Source organism: Pangasianodon hypophthalmus, chromosome 19 (assembly GCF_027358585.1).
Source record: "Pangasianodon hypophthalmus isolate fPanHyp1 chromosome 19, fPanHyp1.pri, whole genome shotgun sequence".
Classification (NCBI taxonomy): Eukaryota; Metazoa; Chordata; class Actinopteri; order Siluriformes; family Pangasiidae; genus Pangasianodon; species Pangasianodon hypophthalmus.
This window is the reverse complement of record NC_069728.1, coordinates 3,319,104-3,341,263: the sequence shown is the minus strand read 5'-3', so window position 1 is coordinate 3,341,263 and position 22,160 is coordinate 3,319,104. Positions and strand designations below refer to the sequence as shown.

The 22,160-nt window shown below is 41.6% G+C and overlaps 1 protein-coding gene across 1 annotated transcript; it reads right to left on the bottom strand.

Annotated features, from left to right (window-relative positions):
- Window positions 1-484: 484 nt before the first annotated feature.
- On the bottom strand, window positions 485-18,399 carry niban1a (niban apoptosis regulator 1a). Its single transcript, XM_026946823.3, has 14 exons — window positions 18,135-18,399; window positions 11,570-11,700; window positions 11,284-11,412; window positions 11,088-11,202; window positions 10,012-10,176; window positions 9,570-9,685; window positions 8,747-8,851; window positions 5,867-6,029; window positions 4,450-4,637; window positions 4,030-4,164; window positions 3,630-3,737; window positions 3,302-3,409; window positions 2,994-3,105; window positions 485-2,904 (listed from the first exon to the last, which is right to left on the bottom strand). The coding sequence occupies exons 1-14, from the start codon at window positions 18,184-18,186 to the stop codon at window positions 1,301-1,303; spliced, it is 3,231 nt and encodes a 1,076-aa protein (XP_026802624.3). The 5' UTR covers window positions 18,187-18,399; the 3' UTR covers window positions 485-1,300.
- Window positions 18,400-22,160: the final 3,761 nt, after the last annotated feature.

Below are 22,160 nucleotides of genomic sequence, written 5' to 3'. Positions count from 1 at the left end.
TGGTCCTGGCTATATATATAAAACTTATGTTTGGTGGACTTCACATTACAAATTGTCTTCTTGTACCACAAGATGCAGCTTTACTTACATTTAAGACAAAGTGTAGTTGCTTCAGCACAAAAAAAAGAGCCTCTTCTTGTTGGGGATAAACTAAAACATGTTCCAGTTCAGCTTCTCCTGAACACTTACGTACCAGAGCACTTACCTCCTGTCTGTACATATAGCTGTAGTTTTTATTAATGTATTTAATATCTAATGCTGTAAGTAACACTGTACAACTTTTACATGAATTATAGCCAGATTGCGATCTGTGCTAGGCAACAAGATATTGAGTCAGACAGTTGGCACAAATAATTAAAAAGCGTGCCAGGGCCACAGATGTGAATGTTTGGCTCATGATAGCGTTTCGTACCACTTGGAGCAAGTTGTGTAGGAATTGGTGATTTTTTTTTTTTTACTAATTGTGAATTTAGTCTAGCAGTGAATGGTCAGCAGTTAAAAAAAGAAGTGAGAGAAAATAACCATTCAAGTTACTAAGTGACTATACATCATAAATGAAAAGCTAGCAAACCCTGTTTGTTTAGCTAGTGCCTTCTCTTCGTAACAGGAAAGCATGTGATTCTGCACGAGTTCTGACTCAAATGTTTGAGTTCAAATCCGTGGGAAATTGCAATTGGCGGGTTTTTCCATTATCTGTTAGGATTTTTGAAGTCACGTATTGTATCGAAAGCTTAACAAATCATCTAAATCTTGCTAGCGCTCATAGACCATTCGTTTAAATGGGTTTGCATAGAAGAGGTTAATTAAATATAAACATTAACTTTTGTATTTGATAAAAAATTACATCGAAAATACATGTAAAATGTACCAAGTTGTGTTTTACTCTCTGACATTAGCTAGCTAACATAACTCACAATGCTAGCTGCACTGTGTGTGTATTCATTTAATGTATGGTTTATTAACAATTATTTTTGAGACACGAGTTAATTTTTTATTCCCACTGGTTTTAACAGAATTATTGATTTGTGAGCACATTGCATAAAATAACAGTGTGAAAAACAAATACATTCTTTCAACAGCAGCTTAAACTTAAGTTCCTTAGTCACATTTACACAATAATAAAAATACTTAAAACTCACTTTGTTTTCCCCCCTCATGCAACTCCCAAAGCTGTAAAACTACTCAAATTGGTTTAATAAAGAAATAAAGTCATTAAGTTATGGAATGACAGTGCTTTTAGCTCCTCTGTATGTCCATTTGTTCAGAAAGTGTCCTGTATGGTTTAACACAGAGCTCTCCTTCATTGTGTGTTTAAGCTGACGTCTCCACTGTCAGGGCAGTGTTGGGCTACCTCTTCCACTTCGATCACTTCCACCACAAGGGCACGGATTTCCTTGATGCAATCTAAAGGTCTGGCTGCTTCAGTACTGGGATCTGCAGAGTTGTTGTTAACATTCATGCCAACGTCTGAGATAGTTTCACACTTTACTATAACGGAGTCCTCCGGTTCAGGGATGGCTGATGTGGTTTCCGTTGTTAGGTCATCTTCCTCAATGCTGTCTCCCTCCTCCTCTGTGGTCCAAGATGAATCATCAGAAAAATCTTGTGCCATGTTGCTCGCTCTGATCTCATAAATTGGAGCTCCCAGGGAAGTGAGATCATCTACCACAACTTTGGTATCTCCAGTGGTGTTGCTGTTTTGCTCCTCTACAACAAGGGGTTGTACACCTGAAGAGCTAGGCACACCTGGAGCAGTTTCTTCGGCTGAGCTGATCCTAATGTTGGCTGCACTCTCTGTTTCACTCTCTGCAGAGACAAATTTGAGACTTGATGAAGTTTCACTCTTTGACACTTGGTCCATGGACCCTGTGTCTCCCTCTGGTGGACTAGCCTGGACTGGTGTCTCATTGGCTTCTGTTTCCACTGGCTTTGGAATAGGTTCAGCCAATGTGAGGGCTGCTGATTTAAGTGTAGGTTCTGTATTTGAAGAGCTAGACGGGTCCACTAATGTCTCTGTGTTTATAGCAACTACATTAGGAGGCCCTGAGTATGTACTCTCCTCTAAACTCTGAGTGGCAACGAGCATCTCCTCCACACCTGCTGTGTGTACTGTGAGTGTCTCAGGTGTGGTAGATCTGTCTCGTACCTCAGTTGCAGCATTAGCAGGCACCTCTAGCACTTCATTACCTCTAGCAATAAGCTCTGGTTGTGCATGTGCCTGAACCTCTACCTGCTGGGCCACAATTACCTCTGGCTCCACCATCTTCTCAGCCATGACTGGGTCTTCACCAGTAGGTACCTTAGTAAGCTCCGGTTGTGCCTGTGCTGGAAGCTGTACCTGCTGGGCCATGATTTCCTCCTGCTCCACAATCTTTTCACCCATTACTGTGTCTTCACCAGTAGGTTCCTTAAGAAGATCTAGTTGTGTATGTGCCTGAACCTCTACCTTCTGGGCCACAATTACCTCTGGCTCCACCATCTTCTCAGCCATGACTGTGTCTTCACCAGCAGGGACCTTAATAAGATCTGGTTGTGTACGTGCCTGAACCTCTCCCTGCTGAGCCATGATTACCTCCTGCTCCACCATCTTCTCAGCCACGAATGTGTTTTCACCAGTAGGTACATTAGTAAGCTCCGGTTGTGCCTGAACCTCTTCCTGCTGGGCCATGATGACCTCCGGTTCCGACTTCTTCTTAGCCACGATTGGGTCTTCACCCGTGCTCTGGCTTTCCATTAGGCCATGACTCAGCAAAGGGGAGGATGGCAGAGCATTGCAGGCTTTTGTCAATGTGCTGGTGTAGTCTGGGCTGCCAGGGGGAGTGACGTACATGCTGGAAACACTGAAACGGTACCTGGACTCCATGAATAAGTTGTACTTCTTCATACTTGCTGCTTCCTTCACCACTGTAAATAAATGTGAACCAATCAGTCAGAGTGTGATTGAGGCAAGATGCCTAAATTGAATAAAATAACAGCCATTCTTTGTAACTTACCTTTGCTAATGTCTGTCTCTAGTATCTGTTGCAGTATGTCCTCATAGACGTTCTCCACGTTGATGAAATTTACATAATCGTCAAATATGTACTGTTCGAAGTTTGGTAGTTCCTAAATAGTATTTTCAGAAAAAGAAATATTGTGCCCAGATTTGTAATGATGATTGCAAAGACATATTATTATAATTTAATGTTGATATATCACGAGTCTAACCACAGTGCACTATTAATCCATGTAAACACAGTATTATAATAATAAAAAAAATACATCATTATAAATGTTTTTGAGCTCTCATTTATAGTTGTACCTTTTTGAATGTAGGAGCTAGAAAAGCTTTGACACTGGGTAGAGTGATGCTGAGCAGAGCTTCCTGGAAAATCTTCTTTCTCTGTGTACTGCTGTCATAGTCATATTGCTGGTGGATACACAGTTGTGCACAATAACTGGTCACGGATTTAAGCCACATGATACACAGCACTGAACTTATATGCGAGAATGATCTTGTAGTTAAGGGGTTATGGTTAGGCTTGGTTGTGGGCAAAGCAGTAATTAGCTACAGTTGTTCACAAGACAATGGAAATAAAAACACAAAGCTAGTAATATGTAAGTATGTGAGAGTACATGTGTGTCCTCACCTTTAGCACCCTATTTCTGGCTTTTACCATGGCATCTAATAAGTTGGTGCTGTCTTGTGGAGACTTGCTCAGAAGTAGTCCATAGGTGTATGCCACGCTGTCCACCAGCTGCACCGTTCAGAACAAGTGACGTTTAAACCCACAGACATTAACATTTATTAAAAGAGCTGGAGCATTCACTGTTTCAGAAGAAATTGTAGAAATTATAAGCAAAGCTACAAGTAGTTGTGGCTAGGATTGGGGCAAAAAAATGTTGTTGTTTTTTTTTATCACAGCAAAATGCTTTATATACACATTTTCTGTTTTTGTAACTGTAGAGCTGTAATGAAAAAAAGGGCTGTTTTAGATTTAATGTTTAAACAAACGTTTAGTTCAGAGTAAGAGTGTATTGTAATTATACCTGTTGTATATCAATCTGTGTGCTGTGCTCCAGTCCTCTGCAGTTGGGGTAGTTGAACTCTTGGATGTGATCCCTCAGACCACTCACTTTCTCATAACAGCTCTCTAAGTTTGGTTTACTCATCTCCTCCAAAGCCTAAGACAAGAATTGATTTGGCAGTTTTTACACTGGATGCCCTTCCTGATGCAACCCTCCCTGATTTTATCTGGGCTTGGGACCAATGCACTATCATGTGCAACCCCAGTGGCTGGGGTTGGTTCTCTGGCCGGAAAGTGAACCCGGGCCGCAGCGGTGAGAGCGCCGAGGCCTAACCACTAGTCCTCCAGGGACCATCAATTTTGACATATTTGAATCAAGATCATAAATAGATCTTCACTGATTTTGCATCCATGCATTCATACTATTTAAACATCACCTCACCTGTTGCAGCTCTTCTCTGGTCATACCCTCCTGATATTTCTGGCACAGGTACTCCATCATGCTCTCACTGACCTCCCGTGCTTCCTCAAAGCCCAGGCTGATGGGCCCCATCATCTCCTCCAGCACAGCACGCAGGTGAGGCTCTATGTGCTGCTTGCAGTATTCAGTAGCCAGATCAGCTACAGTGGCTGTAATAAGAGTGGGAGTAAATAAGACTAATTTCTTGCAGACCTTGATAAGATATTAAGAGAGAAATATGCTGAGATTTTACTGGTGGCTTAGATCTCGTTATCATTCGGGACGGTGATGGTTGGCTGTGATATTAGATGGGAGATCTAAAATCTAATATCTATCAACAGCTCAACAATGAAAATAATAGAGTTCCGCAATGCAGTATAACTATGTTTCATCAATGGCATAAAAAGAATCATGTGGGGTACACACACTTGAAGGGAGATAAACAGCTACATTTGCGATGTCCTGGTGTGGACCATCATAGTCTTTCTGATGACAAGCTGCAGGAGCTGCAAGTTAATCAGGCTTTGGTGGCTGCTGAAGAGGAACAAGAAGTTTTCTGCAATTATCTGTCGATATCCTCTTCATAAGGAAGCCTTTAACTGCTCTCATCAGTGAAATCAGAACTGCACCACACTGCCTCCTGAGCATATTGTGCTGTGTAGCCATAATGCTAGGCTGGAGAATGACTCAGTCCACCTGAAACTAACTCTGTTAGACATGCCATACCGAGACCAGGCAACCTATGTTACCTAGCAGGGAAACCAAATTTGCATGCAAGCACTTGCAAAACCTACGGAGAGTACTGCAGGTACTCCAGAGGTGGCCCCGCCTAAGCAGCAGCCGGCACAACCCATGCTCGTTGGCCTGGAGCAAAGTCCCCTGACAGGCATCTAATACCTGACAACAGCAAGGCTCTGGAATTAGGTGTTCCTGTAAGGGACAGCTGAGCTTCACCACACCATTTTCCATCTATAATCATCTTTCCATAAAGAAGAGGAACGAGGTTAAATAAAGGTTGATTTCTTGCTTCCGAAGACTTCTGTGAAGAGTGGTTTTTAGGTGCTCTTCAGTGTACATTATTCTGACTTACAGGCATTAATAAATGCATTTTTAGCCATAAGTGATGGTGTCATATCATGTAATACACATGCTGTACCTTGTTGTTCTCCTTTTATGTAATGCAGAACCATATGTTTAATAAAATACACAGTTGTACTTATAAAATACTTCAAATGGCATAATGTATTACAGTTGTTCAATAGTCTTGATATTGTGAGTATACTAAGTGTATTGTTTGGACAATAGCAATTACAGTTCCACGTGGCATTTTATGAGTGTGGCAATAATACGTTTTGACATACATATTTATATATAGTGTTCGTTTATCATGGAGTGGTACCTCTGAGCTTGCTCTCCAGAAAGGCCTGGGAGCTCATGATCTGATCCATATCTGAGCGCATGAGTGCACTCTGCTGCTTGGTTGTCTCTCTGCACTCGTCGTTCAGAGCAGCCATGTCCTCCATCAGAGTCTCCTGCACCAGGTTATATGTTGCCTCAATTGTCTGTGGGTCAGAGAAGAGGCGATAATTCACTACAAGCATGCAATGCATCTGTGGCATGTGACACTAGCTCAGAGACAAACCAGAGGGACATTTCAGTCCTAGCCATAACCTGAATGCAACACCCTAACCCTGCTTCTAAAGAATTCACACATTTAGATCAAGTCAAGTCAGTTCTTACTGCCATCCCATCAACTTATACAGTGGGACAATATCCTATGTCCAGGACCTTGGTGCTGAGGTTGCCAGTTTATTAGAACAACTGTGCCATTTTATCAAGTGAACTTTGTACACTGGATATAAAAAGTCTACACACCCCTGTTAAAATGGCAGGTTTTCCTAAGTAAAAGTATGACACTAAGATAAATCGGGTCAGATCTTTCCCCACCCTTAATATACAACTGCAAAGCATACAAATAAAGTGAAAAGCAATCAGAAACTTTTTAGGGAGAAAAAGAAAAAGAAAAAACTTACAATAACTTAGTTGCATAAGTGTGCACATCGCTAAACTAATACTTTGTTGAAGCAACTTTTGATTTTATTACACCACTCAGTCTTTTTGGTTGAGAGTCTATCAGCGTGTCACATCTTGACTTGGCAATATTTTCTCACTCTTTCATGCAAAAACATTCTTGAGCCATCAAATTGTAAAGGCATCTCCTGTGCACAGCCCGCTTCAGGTCACAACACAGAGTTTTAGTTGGATTCAAGTCTGGGCTCTGGGCATTCATAAATATTGATCTTCTTTTGGTTAAGCCATTGCTTTGTTGATTTAGATGTATACTCTGTACTAGCAGACACCTGAATGTTTTACTGTTGGTTTCTTGGCAGCCTCCCAAGTAAGCCTTATTTTTTTGTCTTGTCCTTTTGTAAATTTTGGAGGGATGTCCTGTTCTTGGTGATGTCACTGTGCTGCTCCTTCTTCTCCACTTGTTGATGATGGCCTTCACAGTGTTCCATGGCACGTCTAATGTTTTGAAAATTCTTTCATACCTCTCTCCTGATCGATTCCTTTCGACAGTGAGACCCTGAACAGGTTTTGTAAGCTCTTTTGCAGACCATGGTTTCAGAAGTCAAGTGAAACCAAGAAGATGTGAAGAAAATCCTACAGAAACAGCTGATCTTTCTTTGGGGTTAATCAGAATAATTTCATTGGTGACAGCTGTATGATAATTACTTTGGAACATGAGATTGAATGTGATTGGCTCATTCTGAACACAGCCACATCCCCAATTATAAAAGGGTGTGCACACTTATGCAACCAGGTTATTGTAACTTTTTTATTTTTCCTATTTACTCTAAATTATTTCTGATTGTTTTTCACATAATTTTTATACATTTGATGGGAAATGTTTTGAGATGATTTATATTGGTTTCATTTTTTCATCACAAAAACCTGCCATTTTAACAGGGGTGTGTAGCTTTTTATATCCACCGTAGGTATACAACTTCTGACTGTAGTGCACTTGTTGTCATGCACAATATGTGAGCTCTCTCTGTGCTTTCCATCATGGAAAAGGACCACCAAAGGAACAATGCTGACCAGATAAATGATTATATGGGTCTCAGCACAGCAGTGACACTGACATGGTCATGATCTGTAGCAAATACTCTATTGGCTTACTGGCCGCTATCTTTTTGGCATGACTACAGGACTGTTGTTGGATGGATAATTTTGGTTGCAGGACATTTCCCAACGCAGCAGTGACATTCAGGATTTTTTCTTTAAATCCCAGTAACACCACTGCAAATAAAACATGTGCACCAGTGCCACACTACAGGGTGTCCCAAAAGTCTCCATACACAGGGGTAATGAACACTTTTTAGCAAAATGTCTTCCAAAGTTTTTCACTTTATAGTTGAAAGAACGTATTGAAATCAGTCTCATGGCTGGATCGGTAAGCTGTCGCACGGTTGCGATGGATTTTAACAGGAAACATGGCAAGCACATCACACACAACACTGCTGTCAAACTTATTAACAAATTCAAAAAGACTGGAAATGTCACAAACAAACCGATAAGTGGACGTCCACGAACATCCACTGATGAAGGCACAACAGATGTGGTGCTGGCAAATACAGTCCCCTATGTATGGAGACTTCTGGGACACCCTATACTCTAGTACTACTGTGACTCACTACTGAGTCACTAATGTGCTGAGAATGTTCACAACTTAAATAATGTGGTCAGCTGTAATACTATTAACCTATCAACACGGTGCACAAACGAACGCTTGATTAATGTACACAGGACTACATAAAGCACAAACAGTACAACTGTGTAAGGACAATAACAATGTACAAAAATTACAGAGATGCAGAGATCAATCTGAAGCTGGGGTTAATGTCCACTGACACTAACGCCATCTTGAGTAGAGTCTGCAGTAAAATAAATTAAACCGTGTCATTGGTAATGTGCTTGTCCCAGTTCGCATGTCTTAAAACCTTGTCTAAAAGCTTACGCAGGTGTGACCAGCCCAAAATCTACCATTTCTAAAATGTTTTGCGTCTAACATATCAGCCACTGAAAAGTGAATGTCTTCATGTACATCTGAATATTAGAGGCAGGATTGTTGGAACTAAACTTTGCAAGACTGGTACTAAATTCCGTAGGATTTTACTTGTTCAGGAGTAGAGTTGGGCGTCCCTGTCACAATGATGTTTTTAAGACAGCAGAGAAGGTCTGATTTGATTTTAAAAAAAAAAATGTTGGTACTCACAGCAAACCACATTCTCTTCCTCTCCATCTTCTTGGCCTTCAGACGAGGAAGCAAGTCTTTCTCTAGAGACGGCAACAACTCCTCCATGGTAAGATTAGTCAGCACCTAGCAGTACAGAGGAATGCGTTCAGGGATTCAGAGCAATGCAAGGCAACACATGTACACAGCGTCCAAATAATATTTTAATCATCCAAAATTACTGGAATGAATCTTAATCTTAAATCTTGATGTTTACTATAATACAAATTTATACAGGGACATAATCCTTGCTACTGAATATATCCAAGTGCTACATGGATAAATTCCCTATCTGAGACGTCAAAGTTCCTTGGTACATGCTGACCCTGTACCTTATTTTCTAAACAGTCAGGCTGGTCCAACAACATTTTCAGATTATTCATTATTATGGACCTAAGGGCTGACTTTTTCCTCTTGGTACAACTGGTACACAAAGCAGTGAAACAGGCAGCTGAAACAATGCCGTGACACTCCCTGTTGGCATTTCTCCTCCAACATTACTTGCAATCCACAATAATAAGGCATAAAGCAAAAAAGCATAATCAAAATATTGTTGATTGTGATGTGTACTCCTGTATACTGGTTTGGTGATGTACGTTTGCCGTGTATGTGTCTGGGTGTGCATGTGTAAAGAAACAGTAGGGCAAAATCAGTCATGGCATGAAAGGGTGTTTCCTAAATCATAGTATATAAAAAATAAGTTTTCTCTAATAAAAAAAGCTAAATCCTACTGCCTTCATACAGACTACACAGTCTGTTACACACCAATGGGTGCTGTGCTACAGCATGGAGAAATGTCTCCTACCTGCACATCGTTGCCTATCAGCATATCCCACGGTTCATAGTAGCCCTTGTCCTGCCTGTAGAGCTGGACGGCTTTGGCGAAGGCCTGCACCTCGTATGTCTTCTTCTTTAAGAAGTCTGGAAGGAGGATAGACGAATGAGAAAGTGAACAATTTGAGCACGTTTAAGCAACACTGCTCATTACTTGGATCATGTTAGCTCCAGTAAGTAAAGCTCTTAAAGATTATTATTACATAGATATCTTTCTCAAATGAAACCAAAAAAAAAAAAAAAAAACAGTACAGGTAGATAGCTATTGACCTTGCTAAAGGACATTACATTAGATAGCTAAATGAAATTACATCAGACAGAAATACATTAGAAAGTAATCTTTCTAATGTAAGACGTGTTGTGATGTGGTTCTGCCTCTCCAGCAGGTATAATATGGGATCCAGTGTTGTTACCTTGATTCTGGTGGCGAATGCAGTCAGATAACACAGAGATAAACTTGGCTTGTTTGGCCTCCTGGAGGAAGCAGAAGTAGTGGTCTCTCTGGTACGGCAGTCGGAGGTACACTGGAAACTGGCCTGGCATACCCACCACTGGAGGAGCAAAGTCCTCTTTCACATCTTTAACACAAAACACACTAATCAGTCTGGCTTTAAAATACTGTATAGTCTACAATTCTCTTACCACATATCAAACATGACAAAATATACAGTGTTTATAGTGAACTTCAGTGAACAGCAGGAACTTGTGGAAATGTGTCTAGTATTTGTGCAAATTCTAAGAAAGCCAAACCAAGGGCCATTTACTCATGAAAACAGTGCATTTTCCTTAATTGAAACTACCTTACAGTTAAGTGACATGCTTTACTATCCTCTATACAGCATGTGCTCTAAGTATATCTCACAAAAACATGTTTCTTTCCAAATACCAGGTTTAATGTTTTCATTAGTTTCTAAATTTTGAAGGCTCTCAACCCACTCCTGATATAGGATCCCATACCACCTAAAGTCATTATAATGGCAAAGCAGTTCATCACTCTTACTCTGAAGCACTTATTAAATAGACACATATAGACCAGGAATGCTAATTACATATATAACTCTGGTTCTATGAACCCTGGATAACTACCAGAAGAGATAAGAATCACCTGTATACCTTCTTGTGTGCATGCACACATGCCTAGCCCTTTCACCAAAGTGTACCAAAGTGATGTATGAGGCAGTATTTGCTATAAATGCTGCTGTGATACGGCCATTTTTCCTGGAACCTTCTCGCCTGTGGTGGTTCGATGTGTCTATTCAATGGTTCTGGGTCTGGATTAACAATAAAACTGTTGGAAGTTCTCTGCATGTGTATGAAGGTATGCAGGTAAGAAGGTATCCAGGTGATCCATGACGCCCCCTGGTGGTTAAGAGGGTCAAATTGAACCCATATTCAACTTTGCACGTTTTAGGTGCACCTTGTCCCAGTAGCTGAGACTTGGTCAAGTAACAAAGTATACAGAATGAAATACAGCCCTGGTTTTACTTACTGTCAGTGTCAGGGAAGCACCTGTCTACCACTTCCATGTATTTCTCTTCTGTGGTCAAAATAGTGCCTCCTGTAGTTGGCAGCTTATCCGGTGGCAGTATGCCTTTCATAAAAGTCTGCAGAAGAGAGAGATTAGTGTATTATTGCTAACTATAGTCTCCAGGACATTATCGTTCCCTCGTTTTTCAAAAGCTTGCCTCATAACTCTCGTGGCACTCCAGGGAGTAATTGGCACGAACCACCAAAAACCTCTCCTTCCATTTCCTGTTATCATAAAAGTAGAGCACAGACTCCTGGTAGATCACCTCTGCTTCCTGTGGGGGATCCTGGGTAAGTAAACAAACACACAGAGGCATGAATATTTGGCAAGTTTTCAGTCATTCTTGGTTTGTCATTCAAGACAATTAAAACTAGTTAAGTCTCCATGATGTATGATGCTACGATGTATGATCCAATGCTCCTTTACATCCAAGCAGTCCTTACCCGCTGTTTAAGGAGTTGAGTATGCTCTTGTTTGCGTTGCACCAGCTCATCATGAACATGGGAGAGAAAGGCCAGAGAGTACTGCTTCTTGTAGAATGATGCGAAATTCCTCAGTTCTGTCTGCGTCCACCCTGAAATAGACACAAAACACACTACTGAACAGCTACGTAGAGCTGATGTACACTACTGCGACCGCATATCTGAGAGCACATCAAGCATATCTGAGAGCACATCAAGCATATCTGAGAGCACATCAAGCATATCTGAGAGCAAATCTGAGAGCACAAATGGTCGCATACTTATCCATCTTCATACACTAGGGGCCAGTGTCACATGAAACAACCGGAATTTAGAGATAAGAGAAAGGGAAAAAAGAGCCGTCTTTGAGCTAAAGGAGATTTCCATGGTTCACTGTAGCAATAATAAAGAGAAATAACTTTGTTTTGAAAAGAGCTTGGGAAAAAAGAAACCTTATGTGATCAGTAATAAACATCAGCTCTGACTGAAAGCATTAGTGAAGAGTTTGAACTCAAGAGCGGTATCAAGAGGTTTGGTATTGAAGTACTTCAACTAGTGTTTAAATCCAAAAGTCAAGCTATTGCATAATTATAGATTCTTTAAAATATATAAGTTGCTAAACCATTTACTCCAAGTATGTTAGAAGGGGGAAAAAAAAGAAAGTAACATGCACTGTCTATTCACAAATAACAATATCATGATTGTAGTTTTTTGTAAATAAATCTATTATACAATACTATCACTGTTTGTGATGTAAACATGAAACCCAGGGGAAGAAACTGATATACTGACTTGTTGAGGAGATGTTTTATTAAAGACACCAGTCTGAGAAGCTATTAGCGTGAGTAGACTTTTAGAAATAGTTTTTATTCTGTTTCTGTTGCGAGTTGTTATGATAAGATCTTTAACAGACTTTAACGGATATTTACTTGTAAGAAACACAAGCATATCTACAGTCTATAGAAGACACAAGTACTGCATGGGATAAGGGAAATTTTTATTGTTTGCACTTTAATGTTTAAAAGTTTTTTACTTACACTTGAGATGTATTTGGAACAATACAACAATGAATAAAATTGATAACATCCTCAGAACGTCTTATCACAACGTGGGATATCTCCCTGCTATCGAATCAGTGTTCGCCTGAAGACAGGATGATGAACGGTACCGCAGACACATAATACATACATAACACACAGTTAGTTTCTCAGAGGACAGCAAGTGAGTACGTCAATGCGTCTTGCTCACCATGCTTACCCATAAACCCTTTCTCTGCAGGTAAACACGCTTCACCACAGAAGTATAAATCAGCACTTGCTCACACACTGTTCACACTAAAAGCTCAGTCCAATACTCAGGCAGTGGTGATATATATATAGAAGCAATAAAGTGTTTAACTTTGAGATGTCAGTCATGTTCATTACTGGTTCAGTGATTAGATATTGGTTACGAGGTTCCGCCCCTTTGACAGGTCTACCAATCCTCATAAAGAGAAGCTATGCGTCCAGATCCTGTCCAATAAACACTGAGAAGATTTTTTTCTGTGCAAAACCCACGGGCCCACACTCCCATTCACCCCCAGAGAAGCCGTGCATCCAAGCATGGCTCAAAATCATGTGTTAAAAGCCTGCTGTCCAGTGAATGTTAATCTTCCCTCCTGTTGAAACACCATGCACACAAATCTGCATTAAACAGCCAGAGATGCACAGGCTTCACTGAGAATCTGTTAGCGCTGTACTGGGGGCCTCAAAGGAGATTTTCACACAGGCTGCTCTGTTCACAGGAAACAGTCCGAGTTAAAATGAACAAACTGCGCAATACTGCAGTGAGATATTTGATCATTTGTTTCACTAAAATATTGAATTCCACCAAGATTGATAAATAATATAGACACTTTGGTAAACACTTCAGTGATGCATTTTAATGAAAGTTTAAGGGAAGCTGGGCTTCCTGTGTAGTCTTAAAGCGACTTACATTTATATCACTTATACAACTAAGCAGTTGAGGGTTAAGGGCCTTGCTCAGGGGCCCAGCGGTGGCAGCCTGGCAGTGCTGGGATTTGAACTCACGACCTTCCGATCCTTCTTTTCCCCAACAAGCATCACACCCTTTTAAAACTGATTAGTTTGCTACATTTAGTCATATTCTTTACAGCAGTAATATGTAGTCCATGAATTATCTACCTACCTCCACTGCTTAAAGACACACAAAACATCTCTACACATCTCCAAAAATCTCTCTATATGTAACTTTTATGTCCTTATATTCTTTTCTGCTTTATTTTCAGCTTGGTTTACAGGCGACCAACTCTTTCAGCATTGTCTGTTCATTGCATCACTGGAAAACACCCAATGCCCTCAAATGAACTACATCCTACCGCCCTGCACTACTCCACCCTACTGCCCTACCGCCCTGCACTACTCCACCCTACTGCCCTACCGCCCTGCACTACTCCACCCTACCGCCCTACCGCCCTGCACTACTCCACCCTACCGCCCTACCGCCCTGCACTACTCCACCCTACTGCCCTACCGCCCTGCACTACTCCACCCTACTGCCCTACCGCCCTGCACTACTCCACCCTACTGCCCTACCGCCCTGCACTACTCCACCCTACCGCCCTGCACTACTCCACCCTACTGCCCTACCGCCCTGCACTACTCCACCCTACTGCCCTACCGCCCTGCACTACTCCACCCTACCGCCCTGCACTACTCCACCCTACTGCCCTACCGCCCTGCACTACTCCACCCTACTGCCCTACCGCCCTGCACTACTCCACCCTACCGCCCTGCACTACTCCACCCTACTGCCCTACCGCCCTGCACTACTCCACCCTACTGCCCTACCGCCCTGCACTACTCCACCCTACTGCCCTACCGCCCTGCACTACTCCACCCTACCGCCCTGCACTACTCCACCCTACTGCCCTACCGCCCTGCACTACTCCACCCTACTGCCCTACCGCCCTGCACTACTCCACCCTACCGCCCTGCACTACTCCACCCTACTGCCCTACCGCCCTGCACTACTCCACCCTACCGCCCTGCACTACCCCACCCTACTGCCCTACCGCCCTGCACTACTCCACCCTACCGCCCTGCACTACTCCACCCTACCACCCTGCACTACTCCACCCTACTGCCCTACCGCCCTGCACTACTCCACCCTACCGCCCTGCACTACCCCACCCTACTGCCCTACCGCCCTGCACTACTCCACCCTACTGCCCTACCGCCCTGCACTACTCCACCCTACTGCCCTGCACTACTCCACCCTACCACCCTGCACTACTCCACCCTACTGCCCTACCGCCCTGCACTACTCCACCCTACCGCCCTGCACTACCCCACCCTACTGCCCTACCGCCCTGCACTACTCCACCCTACTGCCCTACCGCCCTGCACTACTCCACCCTACTGCCCTGCACTACTCCACCCTACCACCCTGCACTACTCCACCCTACTGCCCTGCACTACTCCACCCTACCACCCTGCACTACTCCACCCTACTGCCCTACCGCCCTGCACTACTCCACCCTACTGCCCTACCGCCCTGCACTACTCCACCCTACTGCCCTGCACTACTCCACCCTACTGCCCTGCACTACTCCACCCTACTGCCCTACCGCCCTGCACTACCCCACCCTACTGCCCTACCGCCCTGCACTACTCCACCCTACTGCCCTGCACTACTCCACCCTACTGCCCTACCGCCCTGCACTACTCCACCCTACTGCCCTGCACTACTCCACCCTACCACCCTGCACTACTCCACCCTACTGCCCTACCGCCCTGCACTACTCCACCCTACCGCCCTGCACTACTCCACCCTACCGCCCTGCACTACTCCACCCTACCGCCCTGCACTACCCCACCCTACCGCCCTACCGCCCTGCACTACCCCACCCTACCGCCCTACCGCCCTGCACTACTCCACCCTACTGCCCTACCGCCCTGCACTACTCCACCCTACTGCCCTGCACTACTCCACCCTACCGCCCTGCACTACTCCACCCTACCACCCTGCACTACTCCACCCTACTGCCCTACCGCCCTGCACTACTCCACCCTACTGCCCTACCGCCCTGCACTACTCCACCCTACCGCCCTGCACTACTCCACCCTACTGCCCTACCGCCCTGCACTACTCCACCCTACCGCCCTGCACTACTCCACCCTACTGCCCTACCGCCCTGCACTACTCCGCCCTACCGTCCTACCGCCCTGCACTACTCCACCCTACTGCCCTACCGCCCTGCACTACTCCACCCTACTGCCCTGCACTACTCCACCCTGCACTACTCCACCCTACCGCCCTGCACTACTCCACTTTACCGCCCTGCACTACTCCACTTTACCGCCCTGCCCTACTACACCCTACGACACTGCACTACTACACCCTACTGTGGAATCTGCGTCAGCTTGAGTGCAGACTCTCATTAAAGCAATAAGGTGACATATAAACAATAATAAAAAAATTATGAAATTCATGTAAATATTTCTAAGATTCTACTTTTCACAAGTTATTGCTGATAATATCATTTATAATTTAAACTTTTGTGTTAAATTGATGAATGCCAAACAGAAGCATTTTCACTAGTGCTCTCAGACTTTTGGACCCCACAGTATGTGTTAAGTAAATAGGAAATTAGATGCTAATGCTAAGAGATGTAGATTATAGTCCATTATTGTTGTTTGGTTGTAATATTTATCGTATATTAAACACTTCCAGCTGGCACCTAGTCAAATGTGGCACTCATGAAGAGGCCAATAAAAGCCGAGTTATAGTCCAGTAAAGTTCTGACATGTCACTGTAACAGTCTGTAAAAGTGGATATCAATTTGCAATTAACTGTCCATAATCACTGTAAAAAATATCTTAGGTATAGTCAAATGTATCTAGTATTTCCTATTATAAGATTATTAAACATATTTCTTAACATTTTTTACTAGGCCTAATTCCAAGCTTGAAACAGTCTTGTTCTACTGGCAGATACTTTTTCTATTTTAAACATTTATTTCTAGAAATAAGCAAAATGATCAGCCAATAGAATAAGAAAATGTAACATTTGAAACTTGTGTAAAAAAAAAAAATCAGATCTAGAAATAAGGTTAACAATCATAAATTTGGTTTATGATAATCGTATAATAGTAAATACCTGATACATTTAACTATACTCAAGATATTTTCTTTTGTTAAGATGTCATTAATTTTGCAGTGTTGTTATCACTCGCAACACTCTTACAGTGAGAAGTCTGAACCAAATCAAGGTACATCATGCGCAGAATAGATTATTTTTTCTTTATAAATAAATAAAGATGAATGCAGATATGCAATAAAGTGAATGCAGATTTGTGTGTTTGTTTATACTGGAGTGTAGATGTGTTTGTGGGTGTGTGTGTGTGTGTGTGTGTGTGTGTGTGTGTTTCGTTGGTTTGACATGTCTGGAATTCTTGAACTATGAAACATCTCCAGATGGCAAGGATGCATTAGGCATTCACGCCTGACCTGCAGGGCCAGTTCTGTAATCACATACCTTATACGCATGTTTCACCTATGTTACAGAACCTCCAAACACACACACACAGACACAAACACTCTCTCACACACAGAATTGCTTTAGTATGTCCATACAAATTGGGATGGTATAAAAAATAAATAAATAAATAAAATAAAAGTAGTCCACTTTCACTCTCTCTCTCTCTATAGAGGTGTAGTCTGTGGAATGATAAGGCAATAATAGGTGATTTTTGTGTGTGTGTGTGTGTGTGTGTGTGTGTGTGTAATTTACTGCACTAAATTCACTATTTAAACTATAGGTCATGTCATGCTGCGTCCACTTTTTCGTTTAACCCCCCCAAAGTTATTCTGATCACCTTTCTCCCATGACGAAACATTTTTCTCCTCATGGAAGTGAGAACATTCTCTCCTCCTCTCTCTCTCTCTCTCTCTCTCTCTCTCTTCCCGGATCTGCAGGCTTACTGAACGAGTACATTAACTGAGATTTCCAGGGATTTCAGACCAGCATCTTAGTGCTCTCCATCACCATCATCAGAACACCAACTGAGGGAATATCATTTGGAGGAATGCTGTTTCTTCTTCCTGTATATTTCCAGGGATTTGGAGAATCTGTGCTCACAGTGCCTCAACACCTTATTAAGACACTTGATGCTGGTTGTATGGTCTGTACCAACACACCTGGATGTAGTTTACTGCCATTTAAATAAGATGAGGTGTTTTCTATTCACAGGTGAAAGCTTGATATGATATGATATGATATGATATATTATCACAATTTTTATAATCTGTGGAACACTTTATTAGAGCCATAACTTAGTGTTTTCTCAGTGTTTTGGTACAAAAAATATACCTTTCTGCCAACATATTTACACTTGAAGCCACTCATGTAGAAGACAGTGTTCCTGTGTGAGCTTGGAGCTAATGGAGCTGCTAATGGAAAAGACCTGAGTTTCCTAGACTTACACTTTACCTTCATGAAGAAAACAGTGCTCATTTAGCTAATAAAAGCTAAAGACTTGACTTACCTTTAATGAAGTTGAATTTATTTTCATCCAGAAGACTGGAGGATAATCCCATAATGGCGTAGTTGTTAGTTTTTAAGCTACCCAACCCTCAGCTTGTCTCAGGTGAAGTTCTGCTTCTTCTCTCAGTCAAGCTTCAAACTATAACTTGACGCATCTCTGCTTTCTACACCGCCTCCTGCCTTAATACACTGTGGCTCTGTCCCAAATGGCGCACTTGCTGAGCAGGTGAGCTTGTAGGCAGTCTGGCAGGTAGTCTCATGTCTCAGTGTAGGCTACAGGCTGTTCACTAGCGCCCTCTGTGATCCTAAACACTGCAGCAGCCTCGAGCTCGGGGCGGGGCTACACCTGGTAGGCGGAGCATCACGTGCTACCTCACCTTCAGTGTGTGATGAATAGGAGTTTATACATCATACACTCAGGTGACGAGTCGATTCAATTCGATTCACGATACTGGCTTCACGATTCGAATCAATTCGAATATTCTGAATATTATTTGAATATTTTCAATAATTTTTTATATTTTATATAATACAATATATATGTTTATATATTTTTATTTGAATATTTTGAACCAAATTTGAAAAGACTCCTTTTTTTTATTATTTCCGAATCATAAACAATGCAAAACAATGTGTGCTTTTTGTCTGTATGAGACTGAATAAATCAAAAATGTCTACGAAAAGAAGTTTAACTGTAAACAAAATGTACTACAGGTTCCCCATATATCTTATAAATAAATACATACATACATACATGAATAAATTCTCCCAGAAATTTGATTGAATAAACAAAGTCCCTGACCTGGGGAAAATGATCGACTGAAACATAATGAGGTCCGTAGCAGCTCATGAGGTGTCATTTTAACCACAAATAGTCTGATTTCCACAACCTCTTTCTTGGGAACTGTATTAAAGTGGTATAGGGTTGGAGACGTTTGAAAGCTACTGAAGCACTCTTTTTAACTGTTATGATGATTTCCGGTAATGATGCAGCCTCTCCACTAAAGACTGCAATCATGTGACCAGTGCGCTCTCTATATAATTAACTCTGGGTTGCGCAGATTGGAATCTCTGGTGTTTAAATAGTGCAGCTGCAGTACACGCAGAATTAATAGATTACTGATATATGTACATTTCCACAATGCACATCATCACATTTTTGCATTGCGATGCATCGTTACAAACCTGTTCCAGCATGACAATGCCCTTGTGCACAAAGTGATCTCCATGAAGAGTGTTAAAGTTGGAGTGGAAGACCTAACCTCAACCCCACTGAACACCTTTGGGATGAACTGGAACACCGACTGAACCCCAGACCTCCACACCAACATCAGTGTCACCGTAAATCAGTAAATTGCATGTTGAACAATAGAGTAGAGAAAAATGAAAATGTACATAAAAGCACCACATTTAAACTCAAATCTTCTAATGACCAAATAGCTGCTAATGTACATCATGGACATTTTCAGTGCAAAGCAGTACAGCTCACTGTATTATCAGAATCACAAGCATCCTGTGTGAACCTTTTGTTTTAACTTCTAAAAATCCTATTAAAAAGAGAACTGAGAACTCCAGGTCGCATACACGTAGACACCTCAAGTTCCTTTTAAAGCTTAGAATCTTTAACCACATATTTTATTTTAACATTATACATTGTTTAGGACATCGTGTCATTTTATGAATATCAATATCAATATGCTTATTTGTATGTTTTATGGATACTTTCTGAATTTGCTGTATGTGTGTGTTTTATATTTATGGTGTAAATGGGAAGTTAAGGGGTGTGTTTGGGTGTTTTCATAGCAACATGTGTGTTTATGGTGGTCTTGGGATCATTTTGCTATGGGATTTTTAAATGTGGTTCGTCAATTTTCATATTCTTTTGATACATAGATACAATTAACAGAATTCAAAATACCCAATCGTCTAACCCATTCTGGGTTAATTCTAGACACTACAGCTGCTGAATCTTTGCTTCAACCGATCAAAGGTGTGAAACTAGTTTACAATCCAGGACACAGCATGACAGAGAGGAGAAAACAGAAACATGAATGTTACAAAGCAATTAGCTTATTATTTCATTAGCAAAATATTAGGCACTCTATTTTTTTTTTTTAGTACAAACTTTGTTATAGATTTTTATTTTATGACTCCTACATTATTGATTCAGTGTAAAAACATTTTAGATTCCAAAGATTAGTTTTCCAGCAGCAGATTACATGAGATACTTTTCAGACAAAAAAAACATAATGAAGGCTGCTGGGTTTCGCTACAAAAATAAGAAGCGAGTGTGATAAAGTCTCCAGAAGAACTGTGGCTGCTTCTGCAAGATGCTCAGTAACACTTACAGCTCTTTTCCTTATAAAACTGCACACACTGCACCTGAGACTACTAATTTGTTTTTATTAGTGAAGGATCGTCACAACAGATATTGACTTTGTTTCATTTATTACTGTTTACTGCTCTTTATAGTATTTTTCAATGTAGAAACATTTAATTTCATTAGTTTTGAAGGCATCTTTACTCTACAGCATTTCTTTGCATGTGCCCAAGACTTTTGCACAGTACTGTATGTATGTATATATACACCAGTGAGCCCGTTCCATTAGGAGCCATACATGCCCATGCCATAACACTGCCTCCACCATGTTTGACACATGATGTGGTATACTTTGGATCATGAGCTGTTCCTTTCTTTCCCCATACTTTTCTCTTCCCATCATTCTGGTACAAGTTAATCTTGGTTTCATCAGTCCAAAGAATCTTATTCCAGAACATGGGAGGATTTTTTTTAGATGTTTTCTGGCAAAGTCTAATCTGGCTTTCCTGTTCCTGAATGTTACCAGTGGTTTGCACCCTGTTGTAAACCCTCTGCATGTACATTCATGAAGGCGTCTCTTGATTGTAGATTTTGACAATGATTCGCCTACCTTCTCCAGAGTATTCTTACTTCTGTTGATGTTGTGAAGGGGTTTTTCTTCACCAAGGAAAGGATTCTGAAATCATCCACTTTAGTTGTCTTCCGTGGTCTTCCAGGCCTTTCGATGTTGTTGAGCTCACCAGTGCTTTCTTTCTTTTTAAGAATGAACCCAACTGTTGATCGGGCCACACCTAAGGTTTTTGCTATCTCTCTTATAGATTTATGTTGTTTTTTTCAGCCTAATGATGGCCTCCTTCACTTGCATTGAGATCTCCTTGGACTTCATATTGGTAGCTCCAGGTGAACAGCTGCCAAATGCCAACACAATACCTGATATCAACTCCAGACCTTTTATCTGCTTCATTTGTCTTGAAGTAACGAGGGAATGGACCTCACCTGGTCAATTAACTTCTTGTCAGTCACTTGTCCAAATATCTTTGAGCCCCTGAAAATGGAGGTACTTTGCTTAAAATGGCTGTAATTCCTAAATGGTAAATGCCATATTTTTGTGGAACCTCTTAAAATAAAGCTGAAAGTCTACACTTCGATCACATCTTGATTGTTTTATTTCAAATCCATTGTGGTGGTGTATAAAGGCAAAATCACAAAAACTCTGTCATTGTCCAAATACTTCCGGACCTAACTGTATATTTGTGTGTGTGTGTGTGTGTGTGTGTGTGTGTGTGTATAAAATTCTTTCTTTTTTTCCCTCTCATATTGTTCCCACAGTGCCACTTGTATAAGGAAACCATACTTAAGGGAAAAAAAAAAAAAAAAGTGTCACAGGTTTTGATTTTATGGAATCTGGTTTGGTCACATTTCTCCCAACAGGAATTTGGTTTTATCGCAGTACTAAAACAAACAGTTCTTAGCACTTTAGTTTGTGTATACATGCACCATGAGATACATTCTCTTCGACATCCTGTCGGGCCTCGAGTAAAAGTTTTCACCAAAGCCTGTTACCAAGAGTATCTGGGTCCCATGACTTGGTTCAAGTCAGTGTGGGTTTAATCAGCCTGACCAGAAACCATCATGGCCGCCCAAAGTGCAGGAGATGCTGCGCATGTGGTAAATAATTATAAATTAATATATTTCGTATTTCAGTCA

Coding starts and splice junctions, on each gene's coding strand:
- niban1a (XM_026946823.3), bottom strand. CDS start 18,186: ATGGGATTATCCTCCAGTCTTCTGGATGAAAATAAATTCAACTTCATT. Junction 10,177..11,087: donor GTGCTTCCCTGACACTGACA/GTAAGTAAAACC, acceptor TTTGTGTTAAAG/ATGTGAAAGAGGACTTTGCT. Junction 4,165..4,449: donor CCAGAGAAGAGCTGCAACAG/GTGAGGTGATGT, acceptor TTCTTGTCTTAG/GCTTTGGAGGAGATGAGTAA.